Raw genomic sequence first — 23,750 nt, forward strand, 5'->3', positions numbered from 1 at the left:
TACGTCTTCTTTTTTTAAATTCATCTCGATGGCTGAATGTTACTTCAAAATGTTTAAATCTGTTGAACTGTTAAAATTTTACTTTGTTCAAAACCCATTGTTTGTTAAAAAATTAAATTTTGTAACTAAAAATGATTGATTTTTCGAAATTGAAAATCTAACTGCTTGTTTAAAAGTTAAATCACTTTTTTTCAAAATTATTATTTTTGCCTGAAATTTCATGACTTTGGTAAAAAATGTAACTATTTTGTTCAAAATTCCTTTTTTTTTAATTAATTTTTTACTTGGCTGAATTGTTTTCCTTTTTTTGTTGAAAATCTTTTTTAATTGAAAATTCGGCTTTGTTGTTACAAAACTATTTTTTTTTAATTCCTCTTTTGGTTAAACCTGCAGCTATTTGGGCGAAAGTTAACTTTTTTGTTAAAATTAATTTCTTCGATTGCAAATTCAACTATTTATTTGAAAATTCATGTATTTTATTGAAAATTCGTCGTTTTGCTTGAGAATTTTTTTTCGTAAGTTAAAAATTAAATTCTTTGTTTAAAAATTGAACTATTGTTGGTTGAAAGTTTTCCAACTTTTTTGAAAAATCATTTTTTGGGTGTAAAACATTAACTTTTGTAACTGAAAATGTAAATATTCCATTTTCTGATTGAAAATGTATATTTTTTAGTTTATATTTCAGCTTTATTGGTCGAAAATTATTCTCTTTGATTCCAAATTGATCTCTTTGGTTAAAAATGTAACTATTTTGTTGTAAAATTAAATTTTTTTCAGAAATTTATCCTTTTCAGTTTAAAATTCAACTATTTATTTGAGAATTTATGTATTTTATCGAAAATTCGTTGTTTTTTTTAGAAATCATTTTCATAAGTTGAAAATTCAACTTTTTGGTTAAAAATTCAATTATGTTGTTGAAAATTTTAATATTTTGTCGAAAACTCAACTTTAAAATATATAAACCATTGTACTTTTTTGTTAAAAATGTATCTTGTTGTTGAAAGTTTTACTACTTGTTTAAAAACTCATTTTTTGGAGGTAAATAAATAACTTTTGTAACTGAAAATGTAAATATTTGATTTTTTGGTTTAAAATTTATCATTTTTAGTTTATATTTTCGCTTTCTTGGTCAAAAACTATTTTTTTTCAAAATTTTCTCTTTTGCTTAAAACTGCAACTGTTTGGGTGAAATTTCACTTTTTTGTCAAAAACTTATCTTTTTGGTTGTATATTTAACTAATTTGTTGAAAAATTATATATTTTTTTAGAAATTTATCTTTTTTGTTTAGAAGTTCAACTATTCATTCGAAAAATTATGTAATTTGTTGAAAATTTGTCGCTTTGTTTTAGAAATCATGTTCGTAGGTTAAAAATGCAACTTTTTATTTAAAAATGCAACTATTCTGTTGAGGATTTTAATATTTTGTCGAAAATCCAACTCCTTTTTTATTGAGATTCTTTTTTTTTAATATTAATTGTTATATTTTTCATTCAGAATTCATTTTTCTTTTTAAAAAAACTTTCGTGTATGATTGAAATTTCATATTTTTGGTTTCAAAATTCAATTATTTTTTTGAAATTTATTTGTGTAGTTAGAAAATGTCAGTATTTGTTTAAAAATTCAACTGTTTTGTTGAAAATTCAAGTATTTTGTTGAACAATCGTTTATTTAGAGAAATTAAACTCTCTTCTAAAAAAATCGATTATCTGGTTGAAAATGTGTTTTTGGTTGAAATTGAATCTCTTTTATAAAAAACTTCGATCATTTGGTTGAAAATTTAAAAATTTAGTTAAAAATTCAACTGTTTTGTTGAAAATTAAACTATTTTGTTAAAAAACTATCCTTTTTGATCGAAATTTGTTTCTTATTAAAAATAATAATTAAAAAATTTTTTTTATCTTATTATAAACAACTTTTTTCAATGATACAAGATTAAAATTCTAGTGTTCGAATATTATAGATCAGGGAAAATGAAAAATTGATCAGGGAGAAATCAGGAAAAAGTCAAGGAAATTTAAAAATTATATTTTGCACCCACCCTGTTTTAGGGGTTTTTATGCAGTTTCATATCAGTTTCAACCAATTCTAATTAATGAAAGCTCATTATATAAGGAGTTAAGATAATTTTCAGTATAATGACAGCAAAAAATGATTAGATTTTAAAAAGTGCCATTAAATTGTTGTTAAAAAAATTTCTTTTCTTTGTAAAAAAGGTACCTGAAAAAATTTATTTTCATCCTGGAAAAGTCCTGGGTTTTTTTTAAAGAAACGCGTCACCTTGGATAATATTTAAGTTTTTCTTAAGCATTTAAACCCCACATGTTGTTTTTAAATTTTCAGGAAAATGCAGCTACTTCCGCAGCGAAACGTGTTAAACTAGAATCACAATCGATCATTCCGATTACTATAGATGAACCAGAACCAGTTCCACTTCCAGTCCCACCTCCGAAATTGGATTTGATTGAACTTTCCGAAAATTTTATTGCAGAGAGACTCAGCGTCGAAATTGCTGCAGATTTAGTTATGGATAGCATGGTAAATAGCAAAACATCTAAATTTCTAATTGCATGGCATCTACCCTACCTGAAAAATTAAGAAGTCTTGAAATTTTCAGGGAATTTGTTTTGTCGTCAGGGAATTTTTTTCGAGAGTGTGCTTAATTTTTTTGTTTTAATTTCAATATGAAATTGAATAATAATGATTCTTCAATTGTGAAAGTGGCTTTATATTTTTATTGAACTTTTTTAATTAAAAATGAGTTTTTTTGTTGTTTTGAAATTAATGTTTTTCACTGAAAATTGAACTGTTCTATGTAATTTATTTAAAAAATCGTTCTTTTTGGTAGAAAATTAAACTACTTGATGGAAAATTCATATTTTTGCTTTAAAATTCAAAATTTTGTTTGCAATATTTCTCTCCTTTGACTGAAAAATCTTGTTTAATTTTAAAATAAACGCATTTTGAAAATTCCTCTTTTTTGTAAGGAAAATTTAATTTCTTGGTTGAAAGTTACACTTGTTTGTTAAAAATTAATTATTTTGGTTGAAGATTCAAAATTTTATATGAAAATCTATCCCTTTGGATCAAAAATGACCTATGTGGTTTAAAATTCGTGTTTTCCTGGGCTGAAGATTGATTTCTTTCCGGTTTAACATTCAACTATTCCAGTTAAAGATTTATAATTTTGGTTGAAAATTAATTACTTTGTTTGAAATTATTTATTTTTTTGGTTACAAATTTATATTTTTTTAAACTAAATACGTAACTAAGTATTCTTGGTTAAAAATTGATCTTTTTTAGTTCAGAATTCAAGTATTTGGTTGAAAATTGGTCTTTTTTAGTTAAAATTTAAAATATTTTGTTAAAAATTTATGTATTCTGTTGAAAAATCGTCTTTCTTGATAGAAAATTGATCTTCTGATTTGAAAATTCATGTTTTCTGTTGACAATTAACTATTGCAGTTGAAGATTCATTATTTTAATTGAAAATTAATTTTTCTAACTAAAAGTTTAGTCCATTTTTGATTAAAAATTGATCTTTTTTAGTTTAAAATTCAACCGTTTGGTTGAAAATTTGTATTTTTTATTTGAAGATTTAATTTTAATTTTTGGTTGTGAATTGGTATTCTTGTTGTTATTGAAAATTCAACTATTTCGTTGAACATTCATGCATTTGGTAAAAAAATCGTCTTTTATGGTAGAAAATTAATCTATTTATTTAAAAATTCAACCATTCGGTAAAAAATTCCGAATATTTCTGAATTTTTGGGTCGACTAGGCCGTCTCAGTGCATTTTTACAACCCTAAAATTTCATTGAAAATTTATGTATTTTGTAGAAAAATGGTCTTTTGGTAGTAAACTAATCTTCTTGTATGAAAATTCATCTTTTTCGTTGCAAATTTAAGTATTTCAGTTAATTATTAATCATTCTAGTTGAAAACTCATATTTTTTGTTGAAAATAACACTACTTTGTTGAAAATTAAAGTCTTTTGTAGAAAATATATTACTGGTTGACATTTTTTTTGTTTTTTTTTGTGTGAGGAAAATTCATTTTTTTAACTGAAAATTTAACTTCCATTTTTATTTGTAAACAGATCATTTTTAGTTCCAAGTTACACCATTTGGTTGAAAATTTATATTTTTAGTTCGAAAATTCAACTATTTGTTTGAGAATGCAACAATTTTAGTGAAAAAGTATTTTTTTAAAAGAAAATTTAATTACTTAGTTGAAAGTTACACTCTTTTGTTAAAAATTAATTATTTTGGTTAAAGATTAAAATTCTTAAATGAAAATCTATCCCTTTGGATTCAAAATGAACTATTTTATTGAAAATTTGTTTTTTCTTTGGCTGAAAATTATTTTTTTTTTACTGAAAGTTGAACTGATCCAATTGAAACCTTAACTATTTTATTGAAATTTTTTTATTTTGGCATTTTTCAATTATTTTATTAAATCTCTAAAAATTCCGAAAATTATTATTATATATATATTTCTTTTTAATTAATTAAAATTAATAAATCTGAAAATTTAACTATTACAGTCGAAGATTCGATCATTATAGTTAAAAATTGATCTCTCTGATTGAAAATTCATCTTCTTTGATAGAAATTAACATTCTTGGTTGAAAATTCATGTTTCTGGTGGAAAATTCATCTTTTTGGTTGAAAGTTCAACTAATTCAGTTAAAGATTCATGATTTTATTTGAAAATTCATCACTTTGATTGAATATTAATTTTTCAACTGCAAATTAATATTTTTCGTTGAATTTTCAGTTAAAGATTCATCATTTTAGTTTGAAATTAAACTATTTCAACTATTTTTCCAACTATTTCATTTGAAAAGATAAATATTCCAATGTTGGTCGAACATTTATCTTTTTTAGTTCAAAATCCTACCATTTGGTTGAAAATTGGTCTACTTTCTTGAAAATTCCTGTATTTTCTTGAAAAATCGTCTTTTTTGGTAGAAAATTAATCTTTTTGTTTAAAAATTCATCTTTTTCGTTTCAAATTTAAGAATTTCAGTTAATTATCCATAATTTTAGTTGAAAATTCATGCTCTCAGTTTAAAATTTAGCTGTTCCAGTGGAAGATTCATCATTTTCGTTGAAAATTAACTTTTTAACTAAAAATTTAGTCTTTTTTGGTTTAAAATTGGATTAAAATTCAACTGTTTGGTTGAAAATTGGTATTTTTTATTCGAAAATTTAATTACCTGATTTTTGATTGAAAATTACTATTTTTTTATTTGGAAATTCAACCATTTTGTTGAAGATTCATGCATTTGGTAGAAAAATCGCATTTTTTGGCAGAAAATTAATCTTTTTGTTTAAAAATTCAACCGTTCGATTAAAAATTCCGATTAGTCTCGAATTTTCGGTATGACTAGTCCATCTTAGTTTATTTTTTACAACCCTAAAATTTCGTTGAAAATTTATGTATTTTGTAGAAAAATGGTCTTTTAGTAGTAAACTAATCTTCTTGTGTGAAAATTCATCTTTTTCGTAGCAAATTTAAGTATTTCAGTTAATTATTCATCATTCTAGTTGAAAATTCATATTTTTTGTTGAAAATAACACTACTTTGTTGAAAATTAAAATTGTTTGTACAAAATCTATCACTGCTTGGATTTTTGTTTACGAAGGAAATTCATTTTTTTAACTGAAAATGTAACTATTCCGTTTCTTGGTTGAAAATTCTTGTTTCTGGTGAAAAATTCAATTATTGTAGTTAAAGATTTATCATCTTTGTGGAAGATTCATCTTTTTGGTTTAAAATGCAACTGATTCAGTTAAAGATTCATGATTTTATTCGAAAATTCATCACTTTTGTTTAATATTAATTTTTCAACTGCAAATTAATCTTATTCGTTGGAAATTCAACTATTTCAATTATTTTTAGAACTCTTTCATTTGAAGATTCATCATTTTAATGAAGCATTCATCAGTTTGGATGAAAATTATATATTTTTTTCAGTTCAAAAGATAAATATTCCGATCTTGGTCAAAAATTGATCTTTTTTAGTCAAAAATTCAACTATTTGGTTGAAAATTGATCTATTCTCTTGAAAATTGATGTATTCTGTTGAAAAATCATCTTTTTTGGTAGAGAATTAATCTTTTTGTTTAAAAATTCAACCATTCGGTTAAAAATTCCGAATAGTCCCGAATTTCGTTGAAAATTTCGTAGAAAATATATGTATTTTGTAGAAAAATGGTCTCTTGGTAGTAAATTAATCTTCTTGTATGAAAATTCATCTTTTTTGTTACAAATTCAAGAATTTCAGTTAATTATTCATCATTTTAATTGAAAATTCATGCTTTTTGTTGAAAATTTAACTATTCCAGTTGAAGATTAATTTTGAATTTATTGAAAATTAATTTTCTAAACTAAAATTTAGTCCATTTTTGGTTCAAAATTGATCTTTTTTAGTTTAAAATTCAACTGTTTAGTTGAAAATCTTTATTTGAAAATTTAACTATTTAATTACTGGTTGAGAATTGTTATTTTTTCAGTTGACATTTCAACTATTTCGTTGAAGATTCATGCATTTGGAAGAAAAATCGTCTTTTTTGGTAGAAAATTCATCTTTTTGTTAAAAAATTCAACCATTCGGTTTAAAATTCCAAATAGCCCCGAATTTTTTCAAATTTAAATATTCCAGTTAATTACTCGTCATTCTTGTTGAAAATGAATATTTTTAGTTCGAAAATTCAATTACTTGGTTAAGAATGCAACAATTTGATTTGAGAAGTTAGGAATTTGAGACAGTTTAAATTAGATTATAGTACTGAATTTATAATATAATGGATTTCAAGTATAAGATCAAATAATCTTTCTAAATCATTCTAAATCAATCATATTAATTGAATCCCGCCAAACTCTATACATATTCCGAGACGATTGTTTAAAAAAAAAAAGGCGAATGATTTTAATTCCTCCTTGCTATTAAAAATTATAAATCGAAAAAACTTAGAGATACCTGGAAAAAACCTGTAATTATCCAGTAATTTTTCCCCAGGATTTGTCTAGACACTCTCTAATTGTTTTTGGATTGAAAATATCGAATTATCTTTTTTAATTTATTAATAGGCTTGGGTTCCTGACACGATGACGTCGATTTTCCAAAGGGAGTATCAGCCAACAGCAACGACAGATATAATTATCCAGCGTCAAACAATTGCGAAGCTCTTGGCGATTCAGATCAAACAAGCGAAGGCAAAAAAGAATAAAAAGGATACAAAGGATGAGGATGCTGTGATGGAGGATCTGATTAAAAATCCCTCGATTTCTGTTGCTGAGGCCAAAAGGGAGAGGAAGCGAGAGAAGGACCGGGAAAAGGAAAAGGAGGCGAAAGCTTCATTGGAGGCACACGAAAAAACCCTGGCAAAGGCGAGAAGCCGTTTGAAAGCCTTGAAATTGGCGGAAGTCACGAAACCTCTGAGTAGGGAAGTGAAACAGAAAATGTTATTGATGGCAGTGCAAAGGATTTTAAATGCCGAGAAGGTTGCCGTTCTTGGTGGGGTCTCGGCTGTTAGGTAAATATTCATGTGTCGAGGGATTTAATACTCGAATTTTTCAGTATATTTCAGGGTTTAAGATTTCAAAGATTTTATAGATTTCAATGCTTTCACAAAGATTTAACAATGTTTTAAAACAAAAGTTTTTTTTAAAGATTTTAAACTGTTAAAAAGTAGACTTGACGATTCTCCCTTTTTTTATCTTTTAAAAAAGAGAATTTGCCTTTTTCCTAGATTTTCAGAAAATTTCCATTTTTCTGTTCTTTTTTTTTTTTGTTACGAAGAAAAATTTTCCCAAGTTCGATTTCAACAGTTTTTTTTAAAATAATTAATTTGAAGTTTTGAAGATTCAAACAATTACAAATCAAAAGCGTTTGAAGTTGAAAGTTTGGGATAAAAAACAGTTTTATTATATTAACTGTAGATATAAATAAATAAATTATTTTTTAAATTTATCTGTACTTTAAGTATGAAAAACTGAACAATAATTGATTTGACAAAACGATTCTAAATCCGTTTAAAATTTTATTTTTTCCCGATTGTAATTGTTTGAATTCGATAGTCTTAATAACAATTGAAATTAATATAATATTATTTACTGCGATAATTTCCTTTTTAAATACAAATTTATTTTTTATATTAAATTTAATTAATAAATTTATTAATATATTATTTTTATTAATTTTTGTTGAAATTAAAAAATTTAAACGTGCGGTTGAAGGCATTTAGTAAATTAAAAATATTGTTCAAGTATAAATTATTCAATTTCTAAGCCATTTAATTTGAAATTTTTTAATTTATAGAAAGAATAAATATGTAGTGTTTAACAATATATTACTGTTCATTTAAAATTGTTAAATTGTTAAATTTTAACGTATGAATAATAATTGAATACTTATTATTTGTAGAAAGAGTAATTTCCAAAGATATTTGGAAGTTTTGAAAAGATCAAAAATTAATTAAAAACTTGAAACAATTTCAAGTAATTTAAACGAAGTGTTAACATTTTTTCAGGACTTCTAGATCTATTTTTAAATTAATCAAATTTTTCGTACAATTTTTGGAAAATCTTGCAAATTAAAAAAAAAATCCTTAAAATCTTCCAGGGTCTTTTTTCATAACTTTTGAAATCTCTTAAAATCTTTTTAAATTTTATGTCACAATAATTTTTCAAAATGAAAAATCATTTTGAATTTTACTAAAGATCTTGAGAATATTCTAAATTTTGTATTTGATATCTGCAAAAATCTAAATTTGATTTTAAATTTGGCTATGGGTATTTGCACCAAAATTTCGGTATAAATAGCAAATAATAAGTGTTTAATTAAAATCTAAAAAATGTGTTTCTAAATTTGCAGGATTTTATAAAAGTTGTAGGAAAAATTCAATCCATTTTAAAATATATTTAAAAGATCCGAAAAAAATTTCAAAAATGATTTTAACTTAAATTAATTTAATTTTAATTTGATATGAAAATAATTGAACGTCTAATTTAAGAACTGTCAATTGAAAAAAATATATATTTTCCAATTTTTAATTTGTCCAGCTTAAAATTACTTAAAATAACTTAAAAAATTGTTATTTAAAGTTCCTTGCTTGATTCTTTAGAGTATTAAAAATTTTAACGTGGATTTATATTTTTGGAACTTAATCTGACTCTTTGAACTCTATAATTTATAAAAGTTATTACTTTAAATTGAAAAATGTTTAGAATAGAGTTTGATTTTTAAAATTTCATTTACCGTAAAAAATGTTTGCGAAGCGCAAAAAATCGGGAAATGACCGGGAATTTTTTTCTTTGATGAAAACGGCCACCCTGAATATTTTTTGTTCGGAATTCATCTGTTTTGATTCAAAATTTAATTATTTTGTTGCACATTCATCTTTTTGGATAGAAAATTCTTCCTTTTGGGGTGAAAATTGATATTTTTGGTAGAAGAGTCATCTTTTTTGGATGGAAAAGAATTTATTTTTTAAAAATTCAATTGTGTATTAAAAAATTCATAAAATCTACTATTTTTGGTTCAAAATTCATGTCTCTTATTAAAAATTCGACCATTTGATTAAAATTTTATTTTCTTAGGTTGAAAATTCAAGTATTTAGTCAAAGTTTCAACTATTTTTAGAACATTCGTCGTTTTGGAGAGAAAATCCTTGTTTTTATTTTGAAAATTCATTTTTTTTTTTGGTAGAGAAGTCATCTTTCTTGGCTAAAAATGGACTGTTTAATTGAAAATTCAAATTTTCGGGTTGAATATTTAACTTTCTTCTAAAATAATTCTTCTTTTTTGGCTTCAAAGTTCTTCAGATAGTGTTATTGTACTCTTATTCCATGTTTTTTGGTGGAAAAGTATAGTAATTTTTATTGAAAATTCAACTACTTCATTACAAAATCATATTGTGTGGTCGAAAATTTCACTATTTTTTTGAAGCATTCATATTTTTTGGATTGAAAATTCTTCCTCCTTCTCGTCTTTCAATATCGAAAATTCAAGTCTTTAACTATTTTGTTCAAAATTTAATTATTTTGTTGAAAATTCAACTGTTATGTTGAAAATTTAATTATTTTGTTTAAAATTCAATTGTTTTGTTGAAAAATTAATAATTTGTTAAAAATTCAACTGTTTTTTTATTGAGTCGAAAATTAAATTTTTTTGTGAAAGATTCTTTTTTTTATTGAAAATTCATTTCTATTAGTTGAAAAGGATTTTTTTCACAATTCATCTTTTTTGGTATATGAGTCATATTTTTCGATTTAAAAATAACTTTTTGTTGAAAATTCGAATTTCTTTTGACAGATTTATCGTTTAGGCTTAAAAATTTCATTTCTTGGTTGAATAGGCAATTTTTCCGGTTTGCAGTTCAATCTTTTTTCTTTAAAAATTCTACATTTTTTTAATTCAACTATTTTGTTAAAAGTTCGCTTCTTTTGCTTAAAATTTTAATAATTTGGTTAAAAAATTATTTGTTTCTTCTTGAAAATTCAACTATTTGGTTGCAAATGAACGTTTCTTAGAAATTCATATTGTTTGACAGAAAAGTGATATTTTATGGTTGAAAAGGAACTTTTTTGTTGAAAATTCGCCTCTTTTGCTTAAAAGTTGAACAATTTGGTTGAAAATGAATTTTTTATTCTTGAAAGTACACCTTTTTTTAAATTAATCTCTTGCTTAAAAGTTCAACAATTTGGTTAAAAATACAACTTTTTTGTTTGCAGTTTAATTTCTTTTGTTTGAAAATTCGCCGATTTTTTGTTCAAAATTGATCTTTTTTAGTTTAAAATTCAACTGGTTGGTTGAAAATTTGTATTTTTTATTTGAAAATTAAACTACTTAATTGTTGGTTGAGAATTGGTATTTTTGTTGTTGTTGGAAATTCAACTATCTTGTTGAAGATTCATGCATTTGGTAGAAAAATCGTCTTTTCTGGTAGAAAATTAATATTTTTGTTTAAAAATTCAACTATTCGGTCTAAAATGCCTAATGGTTCCGAATTTTCGAAAAAAACTCGTGACAAATCTCTCCAACTTTGATTTGAATCATTTTTTTAATTATTAGTTAAATTTTTATCTTCTTCAATTAAATAACTAATTAATTATTTTTTAATTTCAATTGTACTTTAAGATATAAAAAGTGAATAATAATTGATTTTATACTTTATATTTTTATTTTAGATTTTTCATTTTAAAATATCTTCAAAATAATATATTCATAATTAAAGGTTTTATTAAATTTAAAATATTATTTTAGTCTAAAATATGTTTAAAAAAAATTAATTTTAAGTTAAATTGTTGGATTTTTATGTCTAAATAATCATTGGACATCTGTTATTCTAAAAAAATTTGATTAAGTTAAAGAGTTGTTTAGAAAATTTGAAAAAATTAAAAACCGGCCTATTTTAAAACCAAATATAGGTTTTGGAAAATTTCGAATAAAAAATGTGGAAATTTTTCAAGAATTCTGAAAGATTTCAGAAGAATATAAACAATTTCCTAAGAAGATTAAAAATGATTTTTTAGTTTGAAAAATTAATTTAAAGAGAATATTTAAAAAAGATTTTCAAATATTTTCAAAGTGGTAAGAAATGAATCAGGAATATTTGAAGGAATTATTTTTTATTTTCAAGATTTTAAAGTAAAATTTTGAAGCTTTTTAAGGATTTGAAAACTATATCAAATGACAATAATTTAATTTTTAATTTAAGAAGTGTTCATTTTTTTAAGTAACTATAATCGTTAAATTTTTAATATTTCTAGCCTAAAATTATCAAAAATGAATGTGGAAGATTTTAAGGGAATGTGACACAGCTAAATACCTATATTACCGACCTCACTTTTTCGAGCTGAAACTTTGGGAAATGTATTAGAGTACAATAAAGTACGTTTAGGTACTGCATTTTGGTAGGAACTTCACTGAAAATTATTTCATCTTTTTTCTGAACCTCAACATTTTTTGAACGTTTGAACATTTTTTATACATAAAATATCGGTTTCAAACTTTGAGAAATGCAAGATCCGAAAGAAAACTACGTTTAAGTACAAAGCTTAATAATAAAAGATGTAAAAAAATATATTCCAAGAATCAATTCCAACGGCATCAGCCGGTAACGTTGTATTTGAAAATCCGAAACCTGGCGGCCACTAGACGAGGCTCTAGAGAGTTCGTATTTTCGTGTACAACGTTACCGGCTGATACCGTTGGAATTGATTGTTGAAATATATTTTTTTACATCTATTATTATTAAGCTTTGTACTTAAACGTAGTTTTCTTTCGGCTCTTGCATTTCTCAAAGTTTGAAACCGACATTTTATGTATAAAAAAAGTTCGTACGTTCAAAAAATGTTAAGGCTCAGAAAAAAGATGAAATAATTTTCAGTGAAGTTCCTAGCAAAATGCAGTACCTAAACGTACTTTATTGTACTCTAATACATTTCCCAAAGCTTCAGCTCGATATTTTATTTACAAAAAAAGTTCTTAGGTTCAAAAAAACATTCAGTGAACCGAAAATGTGAGGTCGGTAATATAGGTATTTAGCTGTGTCACATGCCCCTAAGGGATTTTTTTTATTTGGCAGGATTAAAAAAAACTGTAGTTCTGAAAAAATTTGAAAAATAATTTAAAGTTTGAAAAAGTTAAAACAACATGTACATGTTTGAAGATTTAAGAATAAAAGTTTGAAACATTTTAAGGATTTTTAAACAATTTAAAATTAAAATAATTCACCTTTTAATATAAGAAGTATTCAGATTATATAAAAAAATGTAATGTAAAATTTTTTGAATTACAAAACTAAGCTTCTGCTTTAAAAGTTTTAAATTCAAGATTTCCATTTTTAGTTCTTTAATTGGCACCTCAGTTTTTATTGCTTCAAATCGAATAATTTTTGGGCTTTAGAGTTCGATTTTTAAAATTCCATCGGCCCTAAAAAATGTCTGCGAACAGGGAACTTATGTATTTTTTTGTAGGTCGAAAATTCTGACAACGCTTGCCGCAACTTTCAATCCTAATATAAAAAAAGAGGTTCTGAATTATATCACAGACGATGTGAGATCCCGATTAGATTTGGCGTTGGGCTGGCTTTATGAGGAATATGCGTTGCTTCAAGGCTTTCAGAGAAGAACCACTCTGTGTTCGAAACCTCACGAAGCTCCTCATCAATCGTACAATTATCTTTTCTGTACCTTAGTCTCTGCAATTAATGCGATTCAGGGAAAGGATCGTGATATGCTACTATCTCGGTAATTATATTATCAGATTTCATTAATTTTTTTTATTTTATTTAATCCCTTTTAGTTCCTTTTTGCGAGTGAAGTTTATGAGGTCTGGATCAAATTGTAAAAAAAAATATATCATTTTAAAGGTTGTACCTGGAGTCGCCTTCGATAACCGATGACGCGATTGAGGCCTTGAAATTGGTATCCCTGGAAGAAAGTAGAGGACTTGCACCACTTAATCTCCTGAAGGAATTGATAATTCGGCGTCCCTCGAAGCACATGGTGCTTTTAAATGTCATTTTGTGCCATGCTGGTCACGAAAGCACGACGGTATTTTAAATTCATTAATAATAATAATATTGGACTAGGCTATCATTTTTTCTTTATAATTTAGAATTGACAGAGTATCCAGCGACCTTAAGAACTTTGAAAACCAAGGATTCTCCTTGAATTTGGTTGAAAACCTGGAAATCTCCTTTAACTTTTTAGGCGATCCTTGAATTTGATTTTTTGTTTTTAAAACAGTTATTTTATTGAAATGCGAAGAGTAATTTAAATCTTTTGGTCTTTTATGTCAGAAACGTTTCCATTAGAAAAATATTGCTACTGAAAAATCTGTTATTTATGAAAATATAATTTATATTTTATTTATTACAGAATTTTTAAAGAGATTTCAAGGCAGTTTTTGTAGACCGTACCAATTTTTTTGTAGATTACAAGTAACAGACTTTAATATTGTGAAAAATTCTAGAAGTTTTTTTATTTCTTCTCCACTAATATAGAATATTATAAAGTATACATTTTCTTTGTGATATTCAACTTATTAAGTTAGAAAAATTATTAGTCGAAAATGTCAATATTTCAAATATTTCACAATTTCATCAATATTTTAAAATTTTCAAAAGTTATAAAGAATTTCAAAGATTTGAAAAAGGGTGCAGTGCAACATATTTCAAAGAATGAAAATTATTTCAAAGAGTTGAAAATATTGTAAAACATTTTAGAAGATTTCAAAGATTTCGAACATTTCACAAATATTTTAAAACTTTCACAAGATTTGAAGAATTTGAAAGATTTTAAAAGGAGTATAGTAAAACAGATTTCTAAGATTTCAAAACATTTCAAAGATTTTAGACGATTTGGAAATTTTTTTAGAATATTTTAAAACATTTCCTATATTTCAATGATTTGAAATTAATAAAAAAGATTTCATATAAATTGCATAAAAATGTCAAAAGAATACATGCATTTTTAAGTTTTCCAAAAAAAATGTATGCAGTGCACCAGATTTCAAATAATTCAAAACATTTCAAAGATTTTAAATAATTTCAAAATTGTTTAGAATATTTCATAAGTTTTCACAAAGATTTAAAATATTCCAGTGATTTCACATTAATATGAAAAGTTTTAAATTGTGAACAGGATTTCAAAATATTTACAAAAATTTCATAAGGATTTCAAGGAATTCAAGGATTTTGAATAAAAGTTTCCAATTACAAATATTTTATACAGGTTGAATTGTTAAAAATGATAATAATTTGAATGTAAAGAAAAGCAATTGAACTTTTATCATTTCTGAATAAAAGCTTTTAAAATTGGATGATTTTAAATTGAAAACACTTTCCAACAGAAGCTTTTAAAATTCAAAGCTGAAACTAAAATTTTTTAATTAAGAAAAAAGTTTTAAATTGGTAAAAATTGATTAGCCAAAGTTTTTTAAAATTAAAAAATAAAAAATAGAACAAAATATATACTTAATGTATACTTAATCAATAATAATATTCGAATTCGCACTTTTGTTTCAAGATTCTTCTTTAGGAATGCTTCAATTTTTTAACCGAATTAGCATTATTTTCGAAATTTTTAGAATACTAAAACTTTAAAGGTTTACAAAAAAAACTAACGAATTACTTTGAATTTCATTATATGGTACGTATTAAAGATATATTTTAAAGCAGTTTCATTTTTCAGGCCTTAAAGCTAAAGTTTTATTATATTTAAAAGCTTAAACTCGAAAGTATAATTAATTAATTAATTTGTAGAGGTTTTCAATTTAAAATTTCACAATAGTTTCGAAATTAAATATTAAGAATGTCAGGACAATTTCACTATTAAATCTTTAAAAATTTCAAAGTTTCATATTGAAAGCCAGTTTTAAATAATCAATTTTAGATTCAAATATTTCGTTTGAATTTCAGTTTTAAATTTAATGATTTTAGATTCAAATATTCTAAATTGTTTGCTTTCAGTTTAAAGGATTGAAATTAAACAATTTTGTATTTAATTTAATTGTATTGATAATTGATTTTTTTTTAAATATAAAGTCTTTCAAAGTATTGAACATTTAAAACTTAATTTTTAAAAATACAATCTCTAACTGAAAGGCTTAAAATTTTTCGTTTTCAGACTTTGGAATTCTTAAAAATTGTAATTCTCAATGTAATATTTTTAAATTGGCCGATTTTTAGTTGAAGATTTAAAAAAATGAATAATTTAAAAGTAAAAAATGTTTGGCTGGAAGATAACAAGAAAGAATAATAATTCTAAATGACTTTTAAGAAATTAAACAATTTGAAAATTAATAATTAAAAAATGGAGTTGTTTAAAATCGAACTATCTTAAATTGATACCTGAATTGTTGAAAAATTTCTTTCATCCAGAATAAATTCAAAACAATGAAAAATTAAGGCAATAATTTCTCGAATTTTGCATTTTTTTTTTAATTTTCAATGTAATATCTGTTAATTTTCCGATTTTTAGTAGAAGATTTAAAAAGTTAAGTATTTTAAACTAGCGGGAGAATTTTAATATTAAATCTTCCAAATGGCAAAATCTCAAAATGGAAGTCTTGGTGTTTTAAATTCAATAATTTTAGATTTAAATATTCTAAATTGTTTGGTTAAAGTTTTAGTCAGTGCTAAATTTAATAATATCAAATGGAAATATTCTGAATTATTTGCTTTCAATTTTAAACGTATAAAACTGGGGTTTCAAATCTTCCAAATTGCAGAATATAAAATTGAAAGACTTGTAAGTGCACAATTTTGAGTTTAAAGAATTTTGTAATTGATAATTTTGTAAAATTCAAGTCTGAAAAATGAGAAGATTTTAAAAGTAGGCATTGAAATTTTAATTATTGAATTGAAATTTTAATTAATTGTAATTTTAAAAGTAATTCAAAAATTTCTTTAATTTTAAATTGTTACAATTTTAGAGTTTTGAATTTCAATGATGAACGTTAAATGTTCAATTTTTTCCTTTCACAAGTTTCAAATTCGCAATTAAATTTGAAATTATTGCATTTTGATAAATATAATTAACAATTTGAAAAGTTTAATTTTTAAACGATTTAAATTTATTAAAAATAATTGAAATTTAAACGAGTTTGAGTAACAATTTAAAACTTCAGAATTTCGGAAGCTTTACCTTTGACGCATTCGATTTTTTCTACTAAATTATTTAAATTTAAAAGTTCTCACTTACAAATTATTTAATTTTACACGCTTTTATTTAGAAAGGATACAAATTTTATCGCTCCTAATTCCATTTTAAATATTGTCATTTTTTCAAAATTTTACCGAATCTAAAATTGTTTAGTTTCAACCCCTTTAAATTGAAAATTATTCGCTATTGTTTCAACCTAAATTTTAACTTAATATTGAAAAATTAGTTTCTAGGATGGATTTTTAAATTGTTTATATTTTTAATACTAGGAAATAAAAATGCAAAAAAGTGAGCTTGCATTTATTGTTAGTTATTTAGTAAAAAAATTATTTATAAATATGTTTTACCCATTTTTTGAATATTAAATTGTTTAAAAAATATTTTAGATACGAGAATGTGCCATTCAGCTGCTAAAAGAATTGTACGCGAGGCCAGAAGTCAGTAACATGATTGGAGAATACGCGGTTCTCTATTTAGGTTTCCTGAGATTACAGAATCCGCCTGAGATTGTCTTCGGCTCGGATCGCGGAAGGCCTAATATCGCCGAAAAGTGGTCAGAATCAACTATCAGATCATGTCTGGGACTTTATCTCGCTCTTCTGACCGAACATCAGGACTTGATTCATGAGTAAATATTTATAATTTTGTTGAAAATTCGTTTTTCTTTTCATTTGAAATTAATGTTTTTTAACTAAAAATTCAACTATTCTATTTTTTGTTAAAAATTAATCGTTTTTGGTTGAAAATTCAAGTAACTGGTTGAAGAAAATTAATCTTTTTGCATGAAAGATCAACAGTTTGTTTAAATTTTTCCTTTTTCTTGACTAAAAAATCTTCCTCGTCCTTTTTTACAATTCAACTGTTTTTTTTTTTATTGAAAATTAAAATCTTTTTTTGTTGAAATATCAATCAGAGCATTTTTTGTTCAGAATTTATTTTTTCGAAATGAAAATTAAATATGTTGCTTGAAAGTTAAACTCGTTTGTTAAAAATTAATTTTTTGTTGAATTTTCATCATTTGAATTGAAAATTCATCTCCTTAGTTGAAAAAGGAGTTATTTTTTTTTTAATTTCGTTTTCTCTTGTTGAAAATTAATTGTTTAAACTGAAAATGTCACTAAAATTGATTATTCGATCATTTGAGTTGAAAATCCATCTCTTTGGTTGAGAATCAATTTTTTTTAACTATTTTGTATTTTTCACTATGTATTTGGTTGAAAGTTCATCTTTTTCGTTACAAAGTCAACTATTCCAGTGAAATTGATCACTTTAAATCAAAATTCATCATTTGGTTTGAAAACGTAAATATTTTGTTAAAAATTTTTTTTAACTAAATTTCAATAAATATTCCCATTTTTTAATAGAAATTAAACTTCTTTGTTGAAAATGTAACCATTTCAGTTAAAGATTAACAATTTTAGTTGAAAATTCATTAGTTTGATTTAATTTAATTTTTCGAATTGAAAATTCAACTATTTTTGTTTAAAGATTCATTTTTGTTGTTCATATTTCAACTAATTAATTGAAAATTTGTCTTTTAATCGAAAATGAATGTGTTTCGTTTAAAAATCTTTTTCTTCTGGTTCAAAATTATTCATCTTGTTTAAAAATAATTATTCCATGGAAATTAAAATTTTTTTATGAAAATTCATCTTTTTGAGTTGACAATTCAAGTATTCCAGTTAAATATTCATCATTTTAGTTGAAAATTCATATTTTTTGTTGATAATAACATAACTTGGTTGAAAGTTAAACTCTTTTCTTAAAAAGCATTATTTTGATAGAATTTTTGTGTGTGGAAAATGAATTTTTTTATATGAAAATTTAACTGTACTATATTTGGTTGAAAACTGATTTTTTTAGTTCGAAATTGTACTATTTTGTTGAAAATTGATCTTTCCTAGTTTAAAATTGAACTGTTTGTTTCAGAATTCATATATTTTGTTGAAAAATCATCTTTTTTGGTAGAAATTAATCTTCTTGGTTGAAAATTATTTTTTGAAATTGAGAATTTAAATATTCAATTTTTTTTTAATTGATTTTTTTAAGTTCAAAATTGTACTACAATTTGGTTAAAAATTTGCATTTTTTAATTGAAAATTCAAGTATTCCCGTTAATTATTCATAATTTTAGTTGAAAATTTATATTTTTTGTTCAAGATTTAACTACTTGGTTAAAAGTTAATACATTTTGAAAATCATTAATTTAGCTGCAAATTTTCTTGATAGCGACTGCAGTTTTTTACTTAAAATTAAAATATTCTTTTTTTGGTGGAAAACTGATCGTTAAAAATTAATATTTTTCGTAAATAAGAAAATAGGTTTGTTGAAAATTAAAATCTTTTATATCAAAGTCATTACTTAGTTTGAAATTTTTTTCCGATGATAATTTTTTTTTAACTGAAAATTTAACTTTCATTTTTAGTTGAAAACAGGTCGCTTTTATTTCAAAATTAAACTATTTGGTTGATAATTATTTTTCGGTTGGAAAATTCGACTGTTTGGTTGAGAGTTAATGTATTTTGTTGAAAATTCGTTATTAAATTATTAAATTAAATTAAAAATCTCCTGAAATTCTCTAAACCTCTTTAAATTATTTAAAATTCCTTGAAATACTTAAAAATTCCTTGGAATGTTTGGAATCGTTTAGAAACCTTGAAAAATCTAAACAATTCTTTAAAGTTCTTAGAAGATTATTAAAATTAATCATATTTTTATTTGAAAATTAATTTTTTCAACTGTAACATTTAGCGATTTTATTTTTGGCTCAACATTGATCTTTAATAATTAAAGATTAAACTGTTTTATCGAGGGTTCATGTATTTTGTGGATATGAATGTAGATTATTTTTAAGATGGTAGAAAATTAATCTTTTTGTTTGAAATTAAACTGTTTGATTAAAAATTCATCTATCTTGTTGAAAATTCAATATTTTGACTTGAGAATTTATGAATTTGAAGCGGATTAAACCGAATTTAGATACAGTAGACACATTAATTTTAACTTAATATGCACGGAATTTTAAGTATAAGAAGATAAAATAAACATTTAGGAGAAATTTTTATTCAAATTCATGGACTTTAGAGACAAAATACAGAAATTATTTTTTTTACGTCTTTCGTAGAAAAATTGTCTCTTGGTAGAAAAATAATCTTGTATGAAAATTCATCTTTTTGGTTAGAAATTTAAGTATTTTAGTTAATTATTTATCAGTCTAGTTGTAAATTCATATTTTTCGTAGAAAAGAAAACAAGTTTATTGAAAATTAAAATGTTTTGTAAAAAATTCATTACTCAGGTTGAAAATTTTTTTTTCCGTTGGTAAATTTTTATTTTCAACTGAAATTGATAATTGATCTTTTTTAGTTGGAAAATTCAACTATTTGGTTGAGAGTTAATGTATTTTGTTGAAGATTCGTCTTTTTTGATAGAAAATTAATCTTTTTGTTTGAAATTAAACTATTTGATTGAAAATTCATATATCTCGTTAAAAATGCAATATTTTGACTTGAGAATTATATTACACATATTATTTGAATCTTTGTAAGACGAAAAAGATTATTTACAATAAACTCGTGAAATTTTATATATTTTTCTAATCGATTGTTTAAAAAAATGCGAAATATTTTACCTAGAAAAAACTAGGGTTATCTGAAGAAAAAAAATGTGAAACTGTCAGAACGTTTTTTTTCTCCAGGATTTAAATAGACGCCCTGAAAATAATTTTTTTATGTTTAAAAATATTGCTGGAATTAATCATATTTTTTTACAGATTAGCGAGAGTTTACACATCAATGGGAGCAGACGTAAAAAGAATAGTTCTGAGACTCGTCGAAGGTCCAGTTAGATCTTTAGGAATGGGAAGTCCACAATTACTTGCTCTCGTCGAAAATTGCCCGAAGGGTGCAGAAACTCTCGTTACGAGAATTATTCACATCCTTACAGAAAAAGGTAATTTTTGTAAATAAATTACTACTATTTTTCTAAAACGAGGATTTTTAAGTAAAATTTTTTTTTTAATTACAGCTCCACCGAGTGCGGAATTGGTATCTAGAGTTCGAGAACTCTATCAAACACGAGTATCAGATGTGAGATTCCTTATTCCGGTTTTGAATGGTTTAACGAAAGCAGAAGTTATCGCCGCTCTGCCAAAACTTATCAAACTAAATCCAATCGTTGTCAAAGAGGTGAGAAAAATATTTTATTCTATTAATTCATTCTCATGTTTTTGTTTTGTTTTTGTTTTTAATTTTTTTAGTTTTAAAAGTTTTTCTAGAATTTAAAAACTCAGTATAGGCCTGTAATGATTTTTAAAAATAATTTTTTCACAATTCTAGAAAAATCATTATAATAAAATCAGTATACAAATAAATAATGTTTGAATATTGAAAGAAGTGATGTTAAAAATAGAGAAACTCCAAACGGGTAGAATTCTCAAAGATTTTAAGGTATTGAAAAAAAATGTTCACAAGGTTTAAGGGATTTTATAGGATCTCAAATTTATGAAATTAAAAATTTTGTTTTAAAATATTTTAAGGTGCTTTAAGAGATTTTAAAGAATTTGAAGATTTAGAATATTTCAAGGAGGAATTTCATCAAATTTAAAAGATTTTATAAGATTTTTACTTATTTCAAAGGATTTGCGGAATTTTAAAAGGTCTTAAGCTATTTTAACAGATTCCAAAGAATTTCAAGATTTATCTAATTTCAATGGATTCTAAAGAATTCCATAAGATTTCAGGGATTTTTTTAGGCTCTCCAATTATTTCAAAGAATTTACGGAATTTTAAAATATTTTAAGCTGTTTAAAAAGATATTAACGTATTTAAAAGAATTTCATAAGATTTCATGAATTTTATAGGATATACAATTATTTCAAAGGATTTACGGAATTTAAAAATATTTTTATGATTTTAAGCTGTTCTAAAAGAATCCAAAGAATGTCAAGATTTGCAAAATTTTAAGATATTTCAATGAATTTTGTAGGATTTTACAAGTTTTTAACTTTTATTTGAAGGGATTTCTAGATATATTTGGTAAATAAATGAAATAAAATTTCAAAGATTTTAGGCTGTTTTAAAAGATTCTAAAGAGTTTCAACCAGATTTGCCAAATTTTAAGGTATTTCAAAGAATTTTTTAGATTGTCCAAGGCTTCTAAGCTCGATTTTAAGGGATTTCTCGAGAACTTTATGAAATAAATAAAATTTCAAGAAATTGCTAGCGATTCCAAACATTCCGAAGAATTTTAAGGTATTTCCAGGAATATTACAAGATTTAAGGATTTGGGAGGGTTTTTTAGGCAGAACTTTAATGAATAAATCAGTTAATATTTAAGGGATTTGAAACGATTTTTACTTATTTTAATAGATTTTTAAATAATACGAAATTTTAAGGTATTTCAAAAAAATTTTTAGATTTTCCAAGGTCTCTAAGCTCGATTTTAAGGGATTTTTCGAGAACTTTCTAAAATAAATATAATTAAATATATTTTCAAGGAATTCCTAACATTTCCAAACATTAAGATTTAAAAGACTTCTAGCGATTTTAAAGTTTTTTTTAATAAACAACTTCATTGATTAATTTAATTTATATTGAAGGGATTGGAAATGATTTCTACTTATTTAAATAGATTTTTAGATGATATATGTATATACTTTAAAATATTTCGAAGAATTTAAAGAAATTTAGAATATTTCAAGTGATTTCAAAATTGCTGTGGTATTTCCAAAGATTTTAATTCCGAGAACTTTGTAAAATCAATAAAATGAAATTTCAAGAAATTGCTAACGATTCCAAACATTCCAAGGAATTTTAAGGTATTTCCAGGAATTTTACAAGTTTTAAAGGATTTTATTGAATCTATATCTCTAAGGATTTAAAAGACTTTGAGGGATTTAGGATGTTTTTTTTTTTAGAGAAAACTTTAATGAAGAATTTAGTTTATATTTAAGGGATTTGAAACGATTTTTACTGATTTTAATAGATTTTTAGTTTATATATTTATATAATTTAAAATATTTCAAAGCATTTAAAGATATGTATAGATTTGCAATGGATTTAAAAGAATTTTGTGGTATTCCCAATGATTTTAAGCTCGATTTTGAGGGATCTCTAGAGAATTTGGGAAATAATTGAAATTTTAAGGAATTTCTAGCGATTTCAAACATTTAAAAGAATTTTAAGGTATTTCAAGAAGCTTTACATTTAAGCTGTTCTAAGAGATTTCAAAGAATTTCAGGATATACAAAATTTTAAGGTATTTGAAAAAATTGTGTAGGATTTTAAGTATTTTATTCTTGATTTTAAGGGATTTCATGCAAATTTTATGAAAGGTATTAAATAAATAAAATTTAAGGAATTCCTAGCGATTCGAAATATTCCACGAAATTTGAAGGTATTTTGAGGAGTTTCGCAAGATTGAAAGGATTTGATTGAATATTCAAGGATTTAAAAAAATTCTAAGGATTTAGAAGGTTTTTTTTGTAGAAAACTTTAATGAATGATTTGACATGAATTCTACTTATTTAAATATATTTTTAGATTAAATATTTATACACTTTAGAAGATTTGTTGTTGAAAAATTCAAGGGATTTGAAAAATTACAAGGAATTTTAAAGAATTTTGTGGTATTTCGACAGATTTAATAGGATTTTCACGAATTTCTCGAGATTTAAGGTACTTTATAGGATCTTAAATTATTTAAAAGGATTTGCGGAATTTTAAGTTGCTCTAGGAAATTCCAAAACATTTTAAGATATTTCGAAGAATTTTGTAGGAAAATTTCAAGGAAATTCTTAGCGATTTCAAGGAATTTAAAGCTATTTCAAGATATTTCACATTATTTAAAGGATTTTGTCGAATCTCGTAGGATTTATAAAAGATTTCTAGGGATTTGAAAGATTCTGTGTTTTAGAGAGAACTTTAGTGAATGATTTTAATTTAATTTATATCAAAGGGATTTAAAATTATTTATACGAGGGTAGTTCAATAAGTCCTTAGAATGACCAACATATGGCGCGCGAATCGCTCCAAATCATCTGTTTTCAGTCAGCACCACTCCCGACTAGA

At 24.0% G+C, this 23,750-nt stretch overlaps 1 protein-coding gene across 2 annotated transcripts in view; it reads left to right on the plus strand.

Moving 5' to 3' along the window:
* LOC117167008 (symplekin) overlaps positions 1-23,750 on the plus strand; it is a 50,223-nt gene that overhangs the window by 11,009 nt on the left and 15,464 nt on the right. For both annotated transcript variants that reach the window (XR_004466344.1, XM_033351555.1), the window contains exons 6-12: positions 2,342-2,536; positions 7,097-7,542; positions 12,989-13,261; positions 13,384-13,567; positions 17,068-17,309; positions 20,453-20,631; positions 20,707-20,867. Coding sequence is in view for 1 of the 2 variants with exons in the window: in XM_033351555.1 (XP_033207446.1) it covers positions 2,342-2,536; positions 7,097-7,542; positions 12,989-13,261; positions 13,384-13,567; positions 17,068-17,309; positions 20,453-20,631; positions 20,707-20,867 (1,680 nt within the window). In the remaining variant the exon portion in view is untranslated. The remainder of the gene's footprint in view (positions 1-2,341; positions 2,537-7,096; positions 7,543-12,988; positions 13,262-13,383; positions 13,568-17,067; positions 17,310-20,452; positions 20,632-20,706; positions 20,868-23,750) is intronic.

Source organism: Belonocnema kinseyi, chromosome 2 (assembly GCF_010883055.1).
Source record: "Belonocnema kinseyi isolate 2016_QV_RU_SX_M_011 chromosome 2, B_treatae_v1, whole genome shotgun sequence".
Taxonomy (NCBI): Eukaryota; Metazoa; Arthropoda; class Insecta; order Hymenoptera; family Cynipidae; genus Belonocnema; species Belonocnema kinseyi.